The sequence below is a fragment of the Tubulanus polymorphus genome, chromosome 1 (genome assembly GCF_964204645.1).
Source record: "Tubulanus polymorphus chromosome 1, tnTubPoly1.2, whole genome shotgun sequence".
Taxonomy (NCBI): domain Eukaryota; kingdom Metazoa; phylum Nemertea; class Palaeonemertea; order Tubulaniformes; family Tubulanidae; genus Tubulanus; species Tubulanus polymorphus.
The window spans coordinates 7,830,129-7,844,074 of record NC_134025.1 but is presented as its reverse complement, the minus strand read 5'-3'; the positions used below and the strand labels follow the sequence as shown (position 1 = coordinate 7,844,074).

At 37.5% G+C, this 13,946-nt stretch overlaps 1 protein-coding gene across 1 annotated transcript; it reads right to left on the bottom strand.

Annotated features, from left to right (window-relative positions):
* Nucleotides 1-730: 730 nt before the first annotated feature.
* LOC141912701 (cys-loop ligand-gated ion channel-like) lies at nt 731-13,491 on the bottom strand. Its single transcript, XM_074804043.1, has 9 exons — nt 13,098-13,491; nt 6,756-6,893; nt 4,984-5,181; nt 4,656-4,913; nt 4,353-4,508; nt 2,928-3,122; nt 2,432-2,479; nt 2,254-2,340; nt 731-929 (listed from the first exon to the last, which is right to left on the bottom strand). The coding sequence occupies exons 1-9, from the start codon at nt 13,284-13,286 to the stop codon at nt 858-860; spliced, it is 1,341 nt and encodes a 446-aa protein (XP_074660144.1). The 5' UTR covers nt 13,287-13,491; the 3' UTR covers nt 731-857.
* Nucleotides 13,492-13,946: the final 455 nt, after the last annotated feature.

Genomic DNA, 13,946 nt, shown 5'->3' with positions numbered 1-13,946 from the left:
ATCGCTCAGTTACGATATGATATGAATACCACATAAATACAACGTGTATATTGATGAATTTTATCATTAATCACGGAATTGAACGAATTAATCACGAGTCTATGTCCATGTGGCAAGTACGAAAAACATTACTCTTTCTACTGATATATATATATATATATATATATATATATATATATATATATATATATATATATATATATATATATATATATATATATATATATATATATATATATATATATATATATTATATATATATATATATATATATATATATATATATATATATATTTATATATATATATATATATATATAGATCAGTTATATATGTTAGAAAATACAATGACTTAATCATGTGAGAACACAAGATTGATACTGAAAACGTATGGCCCAGGTCCATTGATACATTAAGTATTTATACACCCTCCATTTCGATATAAGGCAAATCAATTAACATGGCTCCCAACCTCTGAAAAGTGCTACCAGTAACAAATTGAATTTTTTTCGGTAACATTTCATCGAGATATGAGAGAAAATGTTCAGGTTAATCAGTAACCAATAGTAAGACCATCAGTACCATCTTTCATATTTCTGTACGCATCAAACAAATCAAATCGGCAATTCTCGTTATAAAATAGTAACAAATACTGAAAATCAGGAACAGTTGGCAGCTCTTAACTTATTTTGATATAACATATAAATCTTATCTTATCCAAAAAATCCTTTTTCGCCGCAATAAATTATGATTATTGATGTTATCAAATGAATTAAATTTTGATTGCAAATTTTACTGCGAATGCATTGTTATAATATTCAATACGTATAATGCCCTTTTATCATTCTAAACCTTAAGCTACAAATTCGTTGATAACGGTTCCGTCGTCGGGTTTTCCTCATCACCCAAATCCACGGATTCACTCGGACCCTGTAAAATATTTGATGAAATTAGTGATGGAAGACCACAATTTCAGGTTAATGAGACGAGGATTATGAAAATGACAATCGTTATAAAATTGTTTATTCATACTATATACTTTTCGCGTTAACGTATATATAAACATAAATATGCATTTCAAATAGCGATTTTCAGCTGAATACAATATAAAACACTAGGCATGTTCTCCTCGAATTAGAATTTACGTATTTCATTTAAAGTTATTACAACGATCGCCACCGGAACAACACATTTCATCCCTTCAAAAAAAATATGCAAATCATGGATCTAAAATAATCCAAGATATGAAAAGTATCACATTACAAAATCATTAACTGTATATCATAACACTGTTCAGCAGTTTGATATAGAATAATTACAATCCTATAATCATGATATCGATTATTATATATATTCATAATACCTGAATATCTAGGCTTTCTATGGGGAACATTTGGGTCCACCAACCAATAAGCTAAAATGACCTACAATGAGTTTCTATGTCTACTATATCGCTATAATTACATTTTCGAATGCATTATTTTGTAAAAGGAAAGCCGGTTAGGATAACGCATAAAATCAGTTGAACTGACTTTGTCAATAAAGTCACTCCAACAGAATGAGCAATCCAAATGCAGTGAGCGATTCATTCATTTAGTGATTAGTTTGAAGCAACCAAAAGCAACCACAGTCTTATCTACGAAATGATACGTCAAAAATGCACAGCATTATACTTCTGAACTCACAAAGCATTTGCATAACCTATTCATTTTTTTCAAATACAAAACAATGCTTCCAGAGACTAGAAAAATACATTATCACAGTCGCGCAAGAAATATCAACTACAAACTTAACGTAGATACTAAGCTTTGATAAAGGGAACTTGGAAATAATTATCGAATTAGGACATTTTACGTTATGATACGGGGTTTTGCAGCTTAAGAGTTCAAGATGACTTTTGTACGATTAGTATCCAGTCTGATTGAGATTGAAAGTATCTGAACGAAGCAGTAATTCATGATTTGATATCTGCGAGTCTTCAATTTATGGCCAGTTTATCACACAATGAATCAGCGGAATCGTATCAAATATCGGAAACACGAACGTTATCCGTCGTACACGCACGTTATCATCCCAGAAGAATACGTTAGCGCAAAGCAGGAAATGGTCGCCTCCGTGCAGAGGAAAAATAACTCGGAGGGGTGTTCAAAAGTCAAGACACAACACGCAACAATAGATAGAACAAGAATTGGTGCTAAAAGGTTGGGATTAGAGCGTTTTACAGCCACGTCGATTCATTGTTAGTGGTAATCACCTGAGTGGAGTCTTCTCGCTTAATTTCACGTGTCGTCTGTCGTCGAAACAGACGACGCTGTTTGGTCACTTGCGTTTTCACTTTATCCTATAAGAAGAGTATGCAGATTAACAGCAACAAACCTTAGGTAGCAGCGTCGTACAGTTCTTACGATTTGCGATTATTATTCTATACTAACCATATATTCTCTGTCCTTTTGTTTCATTATGCGGCGTCGCCGGCATGCCTGAAAGTAAGATATATCACTGTTTTTTTTTTAAAACAAATTACTGGACCATATCGCCTGTAGGATGTAAGAATGACTGGGTTGAAATTACGTATAGAATGCGTTGCCATCGCACCGGTGAGTTGTAGGCTCATTGCGTGTCACATTAAATGGCAATTTGCAGCATACGCATGGTTGCTGCCGTTGTCATAGTTTAAAGAAGCAATATACACGAAATTATCGATATCCAGATGTAAATTAGCTACGATTTCGATGTTATGACACATTTATTCCATTGCTAGTATGAATTTGCATTCAAGCGGCCCCTCAAGGATAGTTAGTTATAACTGATCAATGCATGTTCATAGTTTCACTGATCCGTGGGGGCCCTTAATCCGCTGACTTGGCGGAAAGTATTTGTAGACCCTCGGTAATCAACTCGAACGGATTTAAGACAAGATATACTCACATAAGAATAGATGCGTATGGAAAAAGCCAGATTGTACAGAAAGTAAAATCCAATGAGAAAACATAAAACTCCGGTTTCGATATCTCGTGCCTTCTTCTTGTTCTCAATGCCGACTGCTTTGGCAATAGAGCCTATTATTGCGTGCCATACGCAAACCACGTTCAGCATTATCATCGATGCCAATACGTACTTGTCCTGTAGTAAGAGATACATTTGATTTTATGAAGTTGTATTTTCAATGACGTAGCGGCTTTCAACACAATTACCCATGATTTGAAACAAAAGGGTTCAATTTGAAATTACAAATCAAATCGATTTTTCTAGTACATTGAAATGTTAAATTTGTATCAATTTCATCAGTTCGTTTAGAATTTTCTTTCTAAAAGTTAAAAACGTTATGTCCCAACGAGGAAGCTTTGATATCTAACGCATACATTATTTCATTAAAAATGAATTTAGCATTTAAGTTGATGAAATTTGCTGAAATGCAGCGATGAAATGAACGCGCGCACGTCCTCGTTCAGATCTAAATGTTTCATTTATGTGCGGCGAGATGTGCTATGCATAAATCCGATGACCAGAGATTGCGATGTCTCAAAACTTAATACGTTTTTCATGTAAATGCTCTCTCGCGAATCTCTTTTAAGAGTTTGATCATATACAAACATTGATGAATTACGCTCGCAATCAAGATGCGATGCGTCGTATGATTCGGTTATACGGGAATATTGCAATCAAATGAAAAGAAAGAAGAATTAGAAGAGCTGATGATCCACTGGTTACCTCCTAGCTAACCCCTTTAAATCTAAGAATACGACGAGTCAGCGATCTCATGTTATTTATTCCCCGCAATAAGATTCCGCGATTGACGCGCTCCTTATGATGAAAAATGATCGCTCAGATATTTATTGCCACGTTTATATTTGGGAACAGAAAATGTTGGTACAGCAGACGGATCACCAAGTGCACACCGGATGAAAATGAATCTTTATACTTCGAAATTGACGCGTAAGAGACTATACGGAACCGATAAATCAGCTTTTAATCACGCTAAGTATCCGCCGCGTGGGTTTACTGAAAAATAAACGGATAGAACTAACGAGATTCGCGCTAGAAACGCGCATGAAAAGTATGTTTCCAGTAAGACAAGTCTGATGTCCATTTTTAAACTGCGCTCGTGATATTCAAACAAAATTCACATTACATTCTCCAATATTCATAAGTCATACATCAAATTTTAGACTGACGTTAGATTCGGTCCTAGCAAGAAAAACTAGTGAAAGTGACTAAACATCATGCACAAGGAAAATGAATATGAAATATGAGGAATGAAGATTTGTCAGACCCTATAAACAACAACTAGAATTTAGAATCTAGATATGCATAGGATATATGTTTGATTGCTAAAACAATAACATGGCTTACCAGATATGTCAAATACGATATCTTCGGTAAACTTTGGTTTACGACGAATTTGAAAGCAACGGACGTGAGTACAAGTGTGAAAGACAACTGAAGGCGATTTTCGGGTTTTTCCTGCGTCACGGCGAACGTAGCAAACGATAAGCTACAAATCAAGAACTGCAAAAGAAATTTTACCTCTGATGAGAAAATATCAAAATAATAGTAGTAAGATTATAATTCGCACGATCCAATTGTAGAAAATGTATATGTATGTCACCTTATTAAGTTTACTGAGAGACTATCTAAACGGCAAATAGGCCATACCGTTATGAGAAAGATATTCCAGAAGAAATAAGCAGGGCGTCTGGCTGCTCTACACTTTACGGACAGGGCCTGGCGCACGAAAGTTGGATCAGCATGTTCGTACGTAAGAGTCGTTTGCTCGGCTTCGATGTGCTTGTAAAGAAGCCATTCTTGCTCGTCGACGAAAGACTGTTTGTTTATCCGATGCAAGTCCACAGGATCACTAACTACCTCTACTTCATTCGTTGGCCTGTCACTCGCAATTGTTACTGTTAGGTCCTGTAGCAAAAAAAAATGAATATTGTACCTCGATTTTTAAAACGTCAAATCAAACGAAATTGAAACTAACCTGAACGTCAAAGGGAAAATCGTTGAGTTCCAGGTTTTCTAGAAATACGCCTTTCACTCGCCTCTTTTCCTGAACAAATGCTTCACCCTTGTCGTTCCATAATACACTTCGGTATATGCTCTCTTTTGGATCGCCCAATGTATTTTCTATGTAGATTCGTGGATTCCATATGTGTTCGATGTCCACGTTTTGTGTTTTCTGTCAATTACAGAATATAGCAAAAATATCACAGCGACCTATACGCTTTGATTTACATTTACTGTAAGCTATTCGTCCAACCAAGTCATCAGTGACCGAGGATATGATTGATGTCGAATATTCCGTTTAATCACTCCGTCTAGACGAGCGTATTCACATTTTTTAAGAAAGATGTTTGTTCCGTGGAATATTGTGTTTGTAAAGCACTCATATGGTCGTATTACCGAAATCAACGCACATGTACCCAAAGCACTTCTTTGAGCTAATAATACCAAGGGGTAGTTGACCATACCACTTCATTTGCGTCAACATCAAGGGGGTATGTTAACATATCAAGTCGTTGGGGTAGTAACACTTAGGGAATTATGCCGATTGGTTATTTTGAGGAATTAGAACCAGGCCAAGAATGTCTAGAAGAATTAAAAATGCATTTGAAAATTAAATTCGGCTGTCATGAATGCTTTCTATATGGTTTTAAAATAATAATAAGAAAAACATGATTGCGAGCAAATTTTTCTCGGTCACCGTTTGCTTTAATCATTAACAATTTTCTCGACAAAGGCTGTTACTTTCTACCGGCATTCATCAACGTTCTTGTCAGCAGCACTAAGCCGGCAATTTCCCGTGATCAATGGTAGCGCTGGTCGTGAAATAATTTCACCCTTACGGGTGTAAACACATCATCGCTCTACAGTTGACCGTTGACCTACGATTGATGGATTACGATGTGAGACAACTACGCTGGTTTAGTCGTGTTTCCGAAAGTTGTCAGACGTTTTTCGTGAGTTATGTAAGCACAATAAATGATCGGGGCTGCGGCTGCCATTAGCGAATGGCTGTATAGTGTGATTTATGATTGTTCAACATTTTTCGGGTTTCTGTCGTGATTTTGTATACTAAATGCACAGTGATGCATCAGCTAGACAAATTAACGACATGAAATTTTCTTTTTTCCTAAATACACAACTACATTATACCAAAACTACATACGTTATAAACAGATAATATGACGCACCGCATGAAGACAGCCAAACTCATCTAGAACGATCTAGAATTTAACGATCGGCAAGGAAATCAAAAATATCAACTATCATCTGAATAATCCACGCATCCAGCGATTTTAATCCTAGCAATTATTAGGAGCCGATCTTTTGAGACGTGGAAATTCAGATCCAATATGGAACGAAACAAACCACTATTTTCAAGCACTAATTGTCATAAGTTTCATAAGTCATAAGTTCTGTTTTCGACGATAAAGTGATCATTAATATGCTATCGCTGGTATGATAGTGATCGTGGATTCCGTTTACATGCAATCTTCCTGATTGACTATTTATATCACGAATGAATTTGAGGGCCCCATTAGTGAAAAGAAATCAACAGCCGTCGTCACCTTGAACTTCCAACAAAACAAAACTAACCAACTGCATATGCTTGTAAGTTAATCGCGAATTTGTTTTCATCGCTAATTGTAGTTTCTTTCATTTGAAGCATCTATTCTGAAATGCAATGTTCTAATGCTTTTGGCCGTTAAACCCGCAGACCTACAACATTTTTCGTGAAAACATACTTACCTCTAAATCCTCGTTGACAGCGCGATCCAACGACGATGTCCGCCATTTTGATTTGACAAGTACGTCTGCGCTGTACTGTTCTTTGATAGTATCAATCTCTCCAATCTTGAGAAACACTACGGATACATCTACTTTCACCTGAAAGAGCAGAAGTGACATGGACTTTGATTAACATTTCCTACGCGTTGGAGATGGGATTCCCAATGTCTTCTTTCAACATAATTCCATGGTTCAGAGATGTCACCGTTTCCGGGAGATCTGCCAACAATAAAGTTACATTGATAAAGTTCCCAAGGCCACCAAAGCATGAGGGTCAAGTTGTATTCACCCAGAAACGAAAACAGAAACAAACAGGCGTTGGCAATAAATCCGGTAAAAAACAGAACGAATGTTAAACGCGAGTCCTCGTAATTTCTCTTAGAATCAATATCATCTTTCTCGACGCTACGATTGTGGTGAAGAGTACTGTTGTAGAACGGATGTCAATTATCTTTGAAGCCGAAATTGCCATCTGACCGGAAGGGACGTTAAGTACAGACGAGCGTACGGGATTAATTAATCCTACCGACTGTAATCACTATACGCCGGTTGATCTGATTACAGAACAAAACTTCAGATGTGACGGATGATGAAATGGGTTTTGTCTATCAGTGACGACCGAAAGTGTAATTCCAAGCCATCAGGCGTAGGAGGGATTAAGGTAATGCCCATAATGCAACAAAATCGTCCTAACAGTTATTCATATTGTAATTAGCTCGAAGACCGGATAAGACAGAACGAGGCCTATTCATGGATTTTGAGGAGGTCAATTCCCTCAGAATGGATCATTTCATTAGTCGATACTGAATTCTGTAGTTTGCGAGTCCTTTATTTGAAGTGCTCCACTGTTATTGTGATTAAATATATTCGCCTACCTCTGATTATTGGCCGGTTTTCCAATGAATATTTTAGAATGGAAACGCAACTACACGAAGCCGTATAATCGCTCTCTTGTATCTTGTTATCGGTAAGTGAGCTATAAATGTAACGAAGTTACATGAAAATTTCATGGACAAATCGTGGTTCATAATGGCCCTTACAGTGAGACTAACTATTTCACAAATTCATTTATATACCATACCTACACTTCAGTCTCATCGACTAGCGCATTTGGAATATGAAAACGTGATATTGGCTGAGTTTTGACTTGAGACTCCGATGGCTTACTCCATCAGAAAACGTCGATTAATTTTGCTGACGCCTCGACGCATGACACAAACAATGATTCCTGCACAAGTTCCAGAAATCAAAAGTGTCGAGAGAAATGAAGGTCAAGATGCAATTGAGGCCCCGAGGCAACCAATGGGGATTGATGTCTGTTTAAGGCACGGCTTCTTATGTCGTTCGCGATGAAAACCATTATCTTGTTCCAAGGCGCCATAGGCATATTGCAGCAGCAGGGACTTAATATTTTCTTCCTTTCTCCAATCAACAGAACGTTCTGTAGTTGAATCTATTTGACAAGGCTTTTGCAAAAACACAGCGCTTCAAGTCTTGCAAAAAAGTTGACGAAAATTGTAGTTTCCGATTGAATCAATCAACACCCGTGCGCCGAATACATGCCAAAAAGGATTGCATCTCTATTTCCACTGAAATATTACCTCCTTTGGGATCACCAGTTCAATTCATTAATTGATCTGCCGAAATGATCCAGTCTCAAAAAGATCTGAGCGTGGTGGTTCTGATGAGCCTCCAGATGGAAGTAATTAAATTTTCGAATACACTGGAGAATAGTTTAAGGCGTTTGGCCGTTTCTCCAACTGATGGCAAGTTCGTTTGATCCTGAAATGGATAGAAAAAAATAACGATCGTCGTAAACGCGTCTCCGGTGATAAAAGCCGAGTGCAAGCCTAGATTTCACCCACCATTCAGTCAAGGTACGCAATGGTACTACGAAAAAAATGAACTGGGAATCAATTCTAAATCATCGGTTTGCTGACATCCTGGTACCATCTGAAGGGGCCCATGTGCATCACTCTGATGATAGAGCAGGACATACATATACATTATTTCCTTCACTTTTATGTCGTAGAAATACTATACAGCAGCCCTATAAAGCATTTCCTCCTTTCCCCAACACCTTAAAGTTTTTAACATTGCGGTAAATCGCAGTTCCTTGCAAACCTTTACTTCCGGTTAACCGCCTCCAGTCATAATATTCATAGTTATCGATTTTCTTCTGGATTACCGCGAATCAAAGTGTCTAAGTGCGTGGGTCCCTCTGTATTGGTATTTCGTCGTGGAATTGACAATCCGAGAGCCCATCCAACGTGAAAGCTCCTCGCTAAATGCCGACCGAACACTAATTAACGTGGCAGCAGCTTGTCGAAGTAAATTGATTAGATTTGATATCAATGTACACAAATGAAGCTGTAGTAAATTAGCGATAGATCTGTGTGATCCTACCCAGTAATAGCCCTCTACGCCTCTGGAAAGTAAAATTTTCACTATTGTTTACACATGTCATCTATGCATTATTATCAAATTTAATAATTGAAGTTAGATCTAGAAACTACAACGATATATAACTGTTGTTACAAGAAAACCCTCTTTGGCTTCATATCTTTCTTGTTATGACTCTCCAGGATGACTGTCCTTCGTCTTACACCTCGCATGTGAATCGATACAGGTGTATTTTTATGAGGGTTATTGATGATTTCTTGAACGTTTTGTGTTTGAAAGAGCACGTAAGCATGTCTTATACGGAAACCATCTCAGATCCACGGTAATTTCCTTTATACGGAATGATGATGTGTTTGTGCATTACGAGCACCCTAGGGTACATGTTGGGAATAAAACTGAGCGTAAATTGCCCTTACCTTCTGGATGCTGAGATATATAAAACACGCGGAACTGCTTTGGTAATGTGCTGTATGGCAAATCACCAAGGTCATGTAAAACCGTTATTGTATAATAACCACTATTATAATAACCACAGAAAATAAATTTCGTTGAATATTCCAAAATTTGCGGTCGGTCAGTAAATTATACAAAAAGCTAATGCTGTATTGGTTCAGATGTTTTTTCATACGTTTGAAAATGCGGCTCCATCCATCACCGATATGCATGCATGCACCAATTCAAAATAACTATATGAATTTAAAAAACATTCGACAGATAAAGCGAACAAATCGTGCATACGATAATATCGGAATTTTTCACTCGTTTGGTGGCCATGTGCCCAGCGGTACATTAGTTTAAGCCATAGCTCTGCAACCATAGACAAAATAGTAGTTATTCGTGATTCATTAATGTGTCAAGCGATAGGAAAATCTAAATTTATGGTATTTGATCAGGGATTAATAAGTCATAGCGCATCCACAGCGCTGTCAAAGAGTTGATCCTATATACGAATTGCGTAAATGGCAACGTCTTAAGTTGCGCAAGCGTTTATATACATTTTGCGCGCTTAGAAGCTGCAAAAGCAAGGCAAACTAGTATTAATGATTATGTTTGAAAAAAAGTCTTGAAATGAAATACATGTATAGAGCAGTTAAACAGAAGTCTATCAAATTGAGAATGTACTCCCCTTACAGTTTGGTAAAAGCCATTCCAGGGGCAGACTTTTCACCAAGTCCTACAAAATATGTTTCGATCATCTTAAACGTAAAAATGATTTAACAACAGAACGTATTTCTTTCATCTAGAGAAAAAATGCGCGATCGAAGAATTTCTATTTCCATAAACTCACCACCATTATGTTAACTCTCCTGTATCTGTGCTATCTCCCGAATTCGTTTATATCCAGCCCGACAACCATACCTCCAGACTTCCAAAACGACAATTTATGGCAGCAAACTCATTCGACGAACAAATGACGATAAATCCATTAGCCAACGATTCAAATTCGCGTTCGGTTAATTTTCTAGATGCCGCTTCGCTTGCTACGTAGTTCGAGATTTGAGGGCGCACTTGATCCTCACTTGAAGCTTCGCGCGAAACAAAATGATGACATCTTCAGTACTGTGAAGAACTATCGCGTGCTCGGTCGCGCCTATCCAGCGACGAAAATAATTATCGTCGACACTCGGGATGAATATACTCGATACACTGCTGCCAGGGCTGCATTCTCCAGACAGAACAGAAAATGACGTATGATTAGGATATTTAGTATCCCGCCTGCGCGCGGAGATGCGGGGCAAAGCGCCTCTGCCCAAGTACCATAACGATAACACTACCCTTCACGACCGAGTACTTTCATTGCCATCAATACATAGCGGCATTCAATTTGCTGTCGATACGTGGGCGGAATATCTGATTTTTGCCATATCATTTAATCTTCGTCATGATCGCAATCGCCAGGTTTATGATTTAGTAAAGCAATCGATTCATTGCTTTTCAACAAAATGTTATGACGTGCTCCTCATCTCATTATATAATCAAATTCTATTTTATTCCCATCGAAAAAGATATACGCACTTTAGAAAGTAAGCTTGGGCAGAGCAGCATGTCTGATATATGCATCTCGGAGAATTGGATTTCTACAGCTGAGGTAATGCAATTTACTTGGCTGGGATAGAACGACAATGTGAAGTTAACGGAAGAGCTATGAATGGATTTTCGACAGCGTATAAGCCGTTGCATACCCTTTTTAGAAGTTGTCATCATGGCGACCAATCGCCCGAACTACTAACGCATGCGATGGACGAATGATGGTGTTAATATAACCTCGAAGCAATCAGACTATCGGAATGATAAGATTGTGGCAGGATCCAAAATGTAGATGATCTGGTGATCTGTAACCGTATTACTTGGTCTCTTTAATTAGACATCCAGACTGTCGACGTTGTAGATGCTACAGGCAATGATCTAATTCGGTCTTTGCATATCCCGTGAGAGATAGACAGAGAGCGGATGAATTGGCCAACTCTGAATAGAAAAGAATGCCGAAAGTTTCGATCTTCACGCAATTAATCTAAACTTAAGTCGGTGACAAAAATAAAGCGTTTGTTGCTTTCGTGGTCTTTATTAAGACGTTAAGTGGAGCTCAAGTGCCGCAATAAAAGCACTATCAGCATACGTAAGACAGGCCCATTGGATGCCAAAATCAGCCCACGAGCATTCGGGAAATAAAAGCTGTCTGGCCATCTATCAACGATGTTTCCCATACATCCCCGAGACGCTATTAAATGTCGCACGTTGATGTGATACGAGTCGTGCAAGCACAGGATGGAATATTGTCGAATATCATATATGCGTTTGTACATGTTCGTTAGAAAACACTTTCTCATATGTTGGATTTTGTCAAACGAACGACTCCCGAGTATATAGTAATAAACTAGAAGAAGTATCGATATGAGATTTTTCATTAAAAAACCTGTGAGCCAAAAATGCTCTTCTCATATAGATGTTTAAATGTCTTCTCACATAGATGTTTAAATGTTCTCCTTATATATTAGGACATGTGGTGGTCAATTCTGCGACTAAAAGATGTAAAGTACATTGTAAAGAATAGCATAACGTATTCATACTATCAGATCTACACTACACTGTTCATTCCATCCAGGGCGTTGTCTTACCACTCAGATTTCAGTGGACACGCAAAATTTGAGGTCGACGCGTACGGATGAGTCTCGAGTCTCTGTTCCGCCAACAGTCCTGTGAAATATCTCTACCAGTACCAGAGACCAGAGATATACATTTTACTCAATTACACGTTGATAGATCCACGTACGAAAAAGTTTTCAATTATTGTGACGAATAACAGATAGCTGCAAAACATGTGCCCAACACCAAAATCATTTATTTCTATTAAGAGGACATTTACTTTAATAGACCATAGCTTGTTTCTATAAAAATGTATTCATTATTTATTCTCGTGTATAAAATCTAGCGCAGTTACTTCAGTGGAGGGTTCTAGGAAACTAACAACATGTACAAGCTATATGTTCACGAACAAAATTAGCATATCCGCGTATTTAGATCAGTGTCGGCAATCTATGATACGCAATCTATGAGGCAACAGGTGAACGCAAACCTGAAGTAATGTAACGAAAAAATCAACTTCCTGAAACAGGTGAACATTAACCTTAAGTAATGTAACAGTATTAAAATTAACTGCCTGAAACGAGAGCGAAAATTATTTATTATATCGAGATTCCATCCTTTTATAAGATGTATGACAACTATGTTGTTACTCTTCTAAGAAAACATCAACAACAAGTACCTAAATGAATAAACGGGATATAAGTAGGGCGATCACACATAAATCCATGAATTATCACGATGTATAATCGGAAGAAGTGCCACAACAAGAACTTTTGAGAGCACAACGTTTGGGGTGCAAACATTATTTCTACTTACTTGTTCGTCAACGTCGATTTCAGTTATAGTAACATCTCCGATAGTAACGTCTGGACACATTTCATTTTCATAGGAAAAATCCACCGTCTTGTTGAAAGCGCTTTTGCTAAACTCCGATAGGTTTTTGGAGCGTCGTTTCTGCTCCATCGTCGAAGTCTGCATAGCCCTGGCGACCCCACTTACTTCCATTGTTATGACATTCGTTTAGACACCATTATTAATTTATAGGTTTTTGAGAGAGGGAGAGTTGAAAACACTTAAACGACTACAGAAAATGCTGGTTGAATCGTTCACTGACGATGTAATGATGCCCAAGCACAATACATGTCACTTCCATTCGATAGAACGCTTAGAAGCTAACTTTTCAGTTTACCATGGAGATTCCGAATTGCAGACGATGGTATATTGAGAAAATCCATTCTCATCACATTTCAGCAAATAACCAACTGTTTCTTTACTGCACAAAACATATAACCATAAAACACATCGTTGTCGGAGACAGTATTCCCGGTTGCATGAACGTACAAAATGCAACAAACATCGAAAGTCAGACGTGTGGTGTAAATGAGTTGCCACCATCATTCGGTAAACATGCACACGTCTATTCGCAACAGAAACGAAAACCTGTCATTTCTCGTACATGATAATCTCAATTAATTCTACGAAGTAAAAGCTATGAATCTTTTGTTTGCTAAAAAGTACCTGTAACTGATGGTCTATATAATGATTTCTTATTTTTCGTAAATTAGCTATTAATTGTTTCTCTTCAGTGCATCCAATATTTTTTCTGACATTTTATTTGTTTTCGAAAAATATGTAAGAGAAATATCATTTGTCATTGGGCCACTA

What these genes read in the sequence shown, in the direction of transcription:
- LOC141912701 (XM_074804043.1), bottom strand. Translation starts at nt 13,286, where the DNA reads ATGGAAGTAAGTGGGGTCGCCAGGGCTATGCAGACTTCGACGATGGAG. An exon ending in CTGTCAACGAGGATTTAGAG is followed by an intron (nt 5,182 to 6,755) that starts GTAAGTATGTTT and finishes TGTAATTGACAG; the next exon opens with AAAACACAAAACGTGGACAT. An exon ending in AAAAGGACAGAGAATATATG is followed by an intron (nt 2,341 to 2,431) that starts GTTAGTATAGAA and finishes CTCTTCTTATAG; the next exon opens with GATAAAGTGAAAACGCAAGT.